The sequence below is a fragment of the Pteropus vampyrus genome, unplaced genomic scaffold (assembly GCF_000151845.1).
Source record: "Pteropus vampyrus isolate Shadow unplaced genomic scaffold, Pvam_2.0 Scaffold2, whole genome shotgun sequence".
In the NCBI taxonomy this organism is placed as follows: domain Eukaryota; kingdom Metazoa; phylum Chordata; class Mammalia; order Chiroptera; family Pteropodidae; genus Pteropus; species Pteropus vampyrus.
In genome coordinates this window covers 15,541,901-15,551,280 of record NW_011888783.1, presented here as the reverse complement: position 1 = coordinate 15,551,280, position 9,380 = coordinate 15,541,901, and the positions used below count along the sequence as shown (strand labels likewise).

The 9,380-nt window shown below is 38.7% G+C and overlaps 1 protein-coding gene across 3 annotated transcripts in view; it reads right to left on the bottom strand.

Moving 5' to 3' along the window:
• Positions 1-1,209: 1,209 nt before the first annotated feature.
• CHN1 (chimerin 1) overlaps positions 1,210-9,380 on the bottom strand; it is a 159,450-nt gene continuing 151,279 nt past the window's right edge. For all 3 annotated transcript variants that reach the window (XM_011357240.2, XM_023529386.1, XM_023529388.1), the window contains 2 exons: positions 3,371-3,476; positions 1,210-1,994 (listed from right to left, as the gene is read on the bottom strand). In XM_011357240.2, the coding sequence (XP_011355542.1) occupies positions 1,823-1,994; positions 3,371-3,476 (278 nt within the window). In that variant the 3' untranslated portion in view covers positions 1,210-1,822. The remainder of the gene's footprint in view (positions 1,995-3,370; positions 3,477-9,380) is intronic.

The following is a 9,380-nucleotide window of genomic DNA, read 5'->3' as shown; positions in this document are numbered from 1 at the left end:
AAGTCAACCAGATCCTTTCAGGAAGAAAACAGGGTGATTACATTCTAATAAAGCGTATTTCTTCACAGATTTCTTTACTGAAAATCTCCTTTAAAAGGATTTTGTACAACGAGAACTTCGGCCATGAGCACACAGAAATTCAGTTGGTTTACCTAACCGAGGACATAGTCTTGTGCTCGATTTCTCTGACAAATTATTTCATGAGTCAAAAGCATTGCCTTAGTGTATATTGTCTTTTAGCGGCCTCCATTTTAAAGATTTCTATGTTACATAAAACAAATCTCTATTAATCTACATATCCAATGTTGCTTAGTGCAGTGACATTATTCATAGGAGACTGTGGCCAACAAGAGAGCTGTGATGGACTATCTCCAGGTAACTGCATTTTCCTGAACATAAACACTAAAACATACTACCAACTTCCTACTATGGCCTAGGGGCAAAAATATGGAAAAAATCCACCTTTCTGTCAGTTTCCATTACCTTTGAGAGAGAGTCTTGAACGTATCAAGGACTGAAATGGAAAAAATGGAAATATGTCTTGTTTTTTTTTACTTTTTAAAGCAGGACAGAACTGTAGTTCTGGAAGGGCGCTTGTTTGACAGACAAGGATACAGACTCTGGAGGGTCATTTGCTCAAAGCCACGGGTAGCCAGTGACAGTATCAAGCCCACTCCCTGGGTTTCTTGGGATCTAGATATATGCACATCACTCTTCTCCAGTGTCAGGCTGCTATCTGGGACTCAGCTCAGGCAGTGTTGTCAGCTCAGCTGGATGTCAACACCATGCACAGCCAACAAACCAAATGTTTATTAGAAAGTCACTCCTTTTAGTTAGCCTTTTTTGCTTTTTCTGAGAGTTCTGGAAGGAACTCCTGCCTGCTCTCCCACCTCTGAAGTCGAGAAAATATTCTAGATTCCTGCCAGACTATGCAAGAAGAAAAATAAATCCAATGAATGGGTGTTCTGATTCTAAGCAATTTTAAATTATTTTAGGAACACAAAACTTTCAATACTAAACAAAAAAAAGCGAGAGGGAGTACTCAGTATTAAAAAAATGGCCAAACACATCTTTCCAAATATTCTCGATCATGGGGAAAAAAGTAAGCTATAAATAGTTTTGATTTCTAAAAGCCAAATTTAATAAATTAACAAATGCATGCCAGATAACACAATTATAACTAAAAACCAATAATAATTCAACGAAAAATGCTCTGCATTATACTTTTTTATTGGTATGGATAATTTACTAAAGTAACAAACCTGAAAACACATTTTGCTTTTGCTGGAAAGAAAGTACTACGTTAGAGAAGAACTAAGAGAAACTGGAAATAAAGCATTTGCGAAAAGTAGGCATATGTTATAGTCTATGGCAATGCAGCAGCCAGAGGTGCTGTTTTATCCGTTTGTGTGCATGTTTACATAAGCATCAAAAACCAATGACAGAACCCAAGAGCGAAGTCACAACAGATTTACTCTGAAACATGCTGAATCACAACCACAGACTACCCAGGACAAAGCAGCGCAGGCTCGTTGTCTCCTCTGTGTGAGGTTCCCTTGCCAAATGGGGCTAATCATGCAATAGCTTGGGTTTCTCTTAACATGATAAACACCCAGGATTACTAGAACTGGAAGAAAGCGTGTGTCACTGTTTTACAAGGACAGCTGAGCGGTGCTATGAAAACAGAAAGTTCCTTCATTTTAATCTGGTTATGTGCCCAAACTCCTAACCGAGAAATAATTCAGCAATAAGAGCCAATTAAATTACTATAAAACATTCCTTCATCTGTAAAACATTTCGCTTTTTCCCCTCAAACTAAAATTTAAAATAAAATATCTTCGTTTTTGATAAGCAGCTCTACCACCAGTCTCTGATATCGTATATCATTCAATGCAGCCATCGCGTCTAGTTCTGGAGATCTCATGAGGGTTGGGCCAAAAACAATTCCAAGGTTTTCTGCATTCATAAGATTCTCCTTTTCATGGAGGGTGACTCTGAAAAATACAAGTAAAGGAGCATGACTTCGCGATGGCCATGCACTAAAACAAAACCCAGATTCACAAGAGGTCTGTGCCCACCTATCAACTCTTCCCCTAGGTGACTTCTCTGTATTTCTCCTTAACTTCAGAGTACTCACTTGCATTGTTATGTTAATAAATAATTTAAACTTCTCAAACCCGAATGAATGCTCTTGACAGTGTGGGTTCAGTTTTATTTGTGGATTCCCTGGCCAGAGCCTAGAGCTGATGGAGTATGTTTGTAAACAAAGGAACTGGGTTGTCTTAATTATTCCATCAGCCCTCTCTTCCTCTCCACTTTGGTTGTTTCCTGTAGATTATTCTTGCATGTGTCTAGGGAGAGAGTGGTAGAGATGTTAAAAGGAAATGGCTCTGGGTAAGCAACACTGTCAGGAAATTTAAGTGTTTATGTTCTTTTTACTGCTATTGCAAAGGCACAGACTATAATTTGAGAGTTATTCCTTTGTTTTAGTGTGGAATACTTAATTACATCCAAATACGAAGCAAACTTGAATTTACAAGTGAAGTTGTAGGCAAATTAAAAGTTTTAACTCATAGTGCTTTTAAAGAGGAAAAACATGCAAATATTAAAAGTACCATGAATTAAATATTTATTTCTGGATAACTCATGCCTAAAGACATACAAGATTGATGCCAAATTCTACTGTCTTTTTTTTGTTTCTAATTGGTCTTTTATTTTGAAATCCTAAACCACTAAAGCTTGGTCATATAATTTTAAAAACTTTACTTCAACTGGTAGAGATCAAGGGTGACTGAGCAGGGAAAATAAAGCTACGTTACAATCAATCACTTTAAAACATTAAACCAGAAGTAACAAAATATTTTCCATTATTCTCTTTATGCCTTACTTTACTCCATCGTTTTTTACAACAGTTTTCAGTGCATGCAACATTAATTCAATAATCTAAAATCCCATCAGCAAGTCTAAAGTACCTATTTTGGAGCAAGAAGTAAGAAAAATGAGCCTTTGCAAGTTGCTTTGCTCTTGCTTTATTATGCTAATGTTTGTATCTTTACAGTGACAACCTTTTCCCTTTCAACAAAAATTAATGCATGTCCTTGGCAGAGTATTAGTATTTCCAACATATTCGCCAGCATATACTGGAATTGCAAATACATTTCTGTCAGAATCCAGTGTGCACTCAGCATTGTAGTACAGAATATTTTTAGCATTCCTTCTGAACTTGTGCAATTTCACACAAGAAGACAACATAGCTATGCATTTATTTATTCATTCGATAGATCATGTGTCCTTTCTTTTACGTTTGGTTTTATTTCATTTTTAAAATTTGGATGCAGTGCCAATATAAGCTTCAAAGTCTGTAACTTGCCTCTTCAGATGCGCCATGAGGTACCGGAGGGTTTCGCAGTGAGCAGGCGGCAGCAGTTTCAGTGCTTCATGAAGGGTTTCTAATTGCTCATCAGGATCCATAATTTCTACAGTAGTGAGTAGAATACCAAGGGGAGAAACTTTAACAGACAACTGGTATAAATGGTTCATTTAATTCTATTTGTGCGGTGATCTTTTAAAACTAGTTAAAGGAATGTTTTCTCACAGATCCTTGCCCGCAGCTTTGGGAAATATTTTTAATGTTCAAATCTCAGATTTTCGAAGGCTTAGTTTCAATATGTCAATACCATTTACTTGGACCTTTGGGGAGAGCACCCAGCTTTTTCAATTGAATGTCTTGGAACCTGGTAACTATGGAGATTGGCTATTAGATATATAGGATGTAACTATTAAAAATTCAGACACATATACACACAGATGACAACTTACACATTCAGATGAGGACATCTTAGAACGTTGCAGACATATTCAAGGGACGCTGCATTGTTCAAAGTATTTTGAAAATCCCCTTTCAGTTACGGTATAGAATCTATGCCATCTCTTTGCCTCTTGCAACCCCTGCTAAAATCTTATTAATATGTATGTCATTTTTTTTCTTTTTAAACCAAGAAATGTATTATCCAGTATTAACTTCATTTATTCATTAGGTTTAAATTACTTTGTGTTATATCAAAAAGTCCAATCTACCCTCAAAGCACAAAGGTATTCTACTACTTAGGATACTCAGAAGCTACAATGCAGACTTTGAAGGCAGTTCCAGATGTTTTCACAACAGTGTCCCTGCAATAAATGAGACTCCTCCAAAGATGTAAACTTTAAAGGGGACCATCCTCATTTGGATATTTTAGTTCTGCTGTGTTGGTCAAAAAAACAGCACGTTCCTTTGAGGTCACAGATTGCATTAAATTCATCAATTATTTCCACAATCAGAAAGGTATTTTTGAAATTCTGTGCTAATTTCTAGTATATTTATGCTTCTACCCAAATGTCAAGAAGATGGGGTGCCTTTAAATGTTAGGTTTCAGGGTAACTGCAAAGTAACCTCAAACTGCTGAGTCTTAATCAGGACAGCATCCCTGAAAGATGGAAGGCCACATCTGACCAGAATGTAATATTCAAGACACAAGACCAAGAATCCTAGTCTTTCTAATTTAATAAAACAAACCAACTCAATGGCAATGTACTGGAGTCAGATAAAAAGTGATATAAAATGATATGAAAAGTTCTTAGCATTGGCAGAGCAGATTAGATAATTTCAGAATGTGAAGAGTGACTGAAGCTTTTTAATTCAAAGAAATTTTGGACATTTTACAATTTCTGCCCAAAGTTTCCCCAGAGTTCCCGGTTATTTCTTGGTGATAGAGAATGTATTATTTGCCTTTGGCCAGGATAAACAACGTATGGTCTTTGAACCTTGAGACCTTTAAAGAGTGCCAGTTCATAAGAGCAATACCATTCAGAAACTGAAATTCAATCATTTAATTAGAAGGAAATTCCATTTATGATAGAAAACTATATAGGGCTAATTAATTTGAAGCTACACTATTCTGGAAATTGAAAAAAGAATAATTTAGTTTTAACTTCTACAATTAATCCTTGTAGGGAGAGTTTTCAGATGGTTTGAAGTTAAGGATGGTCTCAAGTTACAGTCACTTGAGGTCCTTTTGGTGGGGTAGAAATAAAATTCCCTGTTCACGGAAAGCTTACTTTCCTATTGGAGGGCGAACTGACAATAAACAATGAATATGTATCTTATAGCTTATACTATACTAGAATGAGTGTTACGCAAACAAACAAACAAACAAATGCAAGATAAGAAACACTGGAAGTGCTGGGGGGATGTGTGTGTACAATTGTAAATGGGGTGGTCAGTCGGGGACCTCAGTAAGAAAGAAGGTCTGAGTACAGACTTGAGGGAGTGGGGGAATGAACCTCATGGAGATCTGGGGGAAGACGGTTCCAGGCAGAGGAAACTCAGTGCGAAGATCCTGAGGGAAGTGTATACCTGTAATGTTTGAGGAAAAGCGAGGAGCCAAACATGGCTGCAGTAGAGTGAGCAAAGAGAGTAAAGGGGGTACGATCAGAAAGGTAACGGCACTCTCTCACGTCAGGTGCTGTAGGCTATTCTAAGGACTTAGCATTCACTGAGACAAATGGGAAGGTTCTGAACAAGAGAGGGTCATGATCTGACATAGATATTTCATAGTATCTTTCTCTCTAGCTGTCATGTGGGAAACAGACTATGGAAGGACAAGCGTAAAAGCAGAAAAACCATTTCAATAACTATTACAACAATCCAGGCGAGGAATGACACTAGTTTAGACTAGGTGGTGACAGTGAAGGTGATAAAAAGTTGCTGGATTCTAGGCATATTTTAAAGGTAGAATCCACAGGGTTTCCTGATGAGGGATGTATGAGGAGAATCATTGAGAATGAGCCCACTTTTAGGCTTAGGCAACTGGGAGGATGGAGCCTCCGTTAACTGAAATGGGAAAGATGATGGGTGGAAGAGGTTTCATGGGGAAGATCAAGAGTTCTGTTTAAGAAGACTTTCAGACATCCAAGTGAACATGCTGACTGAGAATTAATCTGGTGTTCAGGGGGAGGTCCAGACCAGAGATATAAATTTGGAAACATATGACAAAATGCACCTGAATATACTGATATCAAACTGACAAGGGATTCTTCCCTGGAATTCATTTCTCTTTTTTTCCACTTAAAGGAGTATTATCCACGATCGGTTTTTCAGAGAACATAAGTCTTTAGCCCTGAGACAACTACAGAATAATTTAAAAGGGAGACAGACCAAGTGGAATGTATTTAGAGATGAATGACCACCATGAGTTGTTTCATATGTGTGAAAGGCTTGCACATAGAAGATGGTGATACTAGGACCAATATGGGAGGGAGTCAAAAGCAGGCAGGTTTCTGCTGCACACAAGTAGGGTTTTACAACTGTTCCATCTGTCCATCAAGTGGACTGGCTGCCTAGAAAAGTAGTGATCTTGCGGTTACTGGATATTTAAAAAAGAATGTGTTGTAGAAGGAAGTCTAGTTACATAACTCCTTGAGAGCATCCAAAAACTAAGATTCTTTAGGTCTCAATATAAAATTGTTAACTAATTCCAGAAATATTTATTGAGCACATATTATGTAAGGGAGAGACTATCACAGGCACTGTGGGAAAATAAACATGAGAACCCCTGCCTGTAAGCGGGTAACAGTCTAGTAGGGAAGATAAGACATGAACATAACCTCTGGCATGAAGGTAAGAGGCTTTAAAAGGTGTCCAAGTGAGTGTGATGGGACTATAGAGGAGAAAGATGGCCCGTGGCCGAGAGAGACAGAGAAGAGGAAGAGATGGCATTTGAGGAAGGTCTGGAAGGATCTGGAAATGTGGACATCGTGTGGGCAGGAAACAGTACTCTGAATCCATATCAAGATACAGTTAAAAGCTCTTTTTAAAGTATGTACTGTCAATTCTTTATAGAGAGACTCAAGCACAAGAATAAAACTTAGCCAGCTAAGTGGCTGAGTTGAGGGAAAAACTCAAGTTCTTATTCCCAGGCTTCTCTATAGGACATTTTAAGTGGCTTGGGACAAAGACCCCTGGGTTTTATTTCTGAGTTTCTCTGACTCACTCAAGGGTGCACACTGAGTCATGCAGCTTCTGGGAACAGAGTTCTTAGACTCCTTGCCAGAGCAAGAGTTCCACCTTCAGTACTGCCAGGAGTTCAGCTTTGGCAGTGCTGGTTTCACCGTGTTTAAGAAGCAACCATGAATGCTGGGTTTCCGACCAGGCCCCGTGGGCAGCACCTGTCTTCTAGGCCTCAGTATTACACAGCAGAGGATTCCTTAACTGGTGGGAAGAGGGAGTGAGGACGAAGGGCTGGGGAGTCCAAGACTTCTAGGTGGTTCCTGAGGGAGTGTGCAGGGAATTATGCAGATAGTCAAGCCTTTAGAAGGAATGCCCTGGCCTCCACTACCCCTGCATCCCTTTTTCATTTCCTACAGCTAATTCCCTCCAGCTTTCAACTAGCAGGTTCTCCAAGGGAGGCCACAACAGCAGAGCTCTAATAGCTTTTGCAGGAGAAAGCTTTAAAATGAACTATGATTTTTTGGGGGGTGGAGGGGCGTGGGATACTAAAAAATGCCAGAGATATGTGAGACCTAAAGAACATGGCTCAAGTCTGTTTTTAGGGGCTGAGAGATAAAAGTTCTAGAGCACATGTATCACGAGGAGTTGGCTAACCCTGTCCTTCATTTAGAAGGGGTTCCTGCCCTTCTGTCTTCCTCCTCTCTCAAAGTCTTTTGTCCCCTGTTCCATCAGGAGAGCCAGGGAGTGTGCAGAATGGAGAGAGCTTTGATATTAGATGGATGTGGGTTTGAATGCTGGTGCCACTTCCTTTAGCAATAAGACCTTGGACAATTTACTTATACCCTGTAACATCTCCTTTTAAAAATGATATCACAGATGTAAAGTACTGAGTGTGATTCCTGGCACCTAATATTGTTCTATAAATCTTGGTTTTTCTCATCTTCCTTATCTGCCTATACAGGTAAGAGAATGGTGGTATCTATGCATCTAAAGAATGAAACAGACTCTACTGTTGGAAAAGATAGGTATATAGAAACAATCTTCCAAAAGCTATTATATCAACATCAAATATGTACCATAAATGTTTATATTGTGTATAAATATTATGGTAGGGTTTTTGGTGTCATGGAAATCACACACCAAAATAGTTGAAATTATAAGGTAAAGGAGTTTCTACCTTGATTTAGGAAAGCTTCCTCATGTGCTTTCTAGAGCTCCCTGAGGGGTGAGATGAGACAACTTGCTGATTTCTGACAGGTCTGCTTCAGACACAAATCCCAGAACAATGACAAATGGTTTGGAAGAAGAATAAAGAGAGGAGATTTTCCTCAGCAACTAGGATGGGTGTGGGGAAAGAAAGTGAGGTAATTTGGGAGCGTGAGGCAAAAGGCCTTGAGATCCAATAAGCGGAGCTTGGATTTTTCTTCAAAGTAGATAAGGTGGTGTGCAGAGTTCAGAATCTGGGTTTGAATCACTGCTTTGTCCTGTGCTAATTGGATGCCCTTGAGTTAGGCATAGAAGCCAAGTTTCAGTTTTACCAGAGCAACACGGGGACAGGAACACCATCCAGTGGAGCCCGCAGTGCGACCCTGGGGTTCAGAGCAAAGAGAGGGCTGACTGAGCAGCTCTTTGTGATGTAAATATGTGTACAGTGTCTTCCACATTAGCGGCAATTAGACTTATGTCTCGCGGAGGAAATGTCCGCCCCAGGAAACAAGAACCTTAGCAATGAATCCATCCCCAAATGAGAGGAGTTAAATTCCTATGGAAAAAGCCTAGAGCCTTTTAGGCTCATAGCATGAAAATTTGTAAAAATCAGGGTAATTCTCATGCCTATTTTCTACATGAGAGCTAAGCTGACCCGCAAGAAATCAGGGCTCCATGGAACTAACCACAAAAATTCTTAACAAAAGCTCTGAAGGAGAAACTAAAAATTAGAACAAAGCAAGTTTGTACTTCATGAAATTTCAAAGTTAAAAATCGAATCAGTGTTACTAAGGAAGTAATATTATTTAAAGCTAAAGACAATATATGGTTTTGAGAGAACAGCAAATGACAGAAATAGCCTATCTTTTCTAAAAAATGGTAATGCTGACAGTTAAAATGTTCCCTTCTCTTTTTAAAAAAGTATGAATTATAGGTATGAATTTTGCACTATAAAATTTGGCAAACGAGTCTTTGCTTTTTCTCATTTTTATCTCAACTAGAACTTAAAAAATAACTTCTTGATCTAAAACAAGCTCCTTAAAGTATGATCCACGGACTAGTGCCAGTTTACAAACTGTTAATGGTATGTCACAGGATAAGTATGGAAACTGAGAGTAAGAATTTAGAAACTTTTATGGCAATCTGACGGAGTAATTCTTATGCTTGCTGAATCTAATAACAAAAT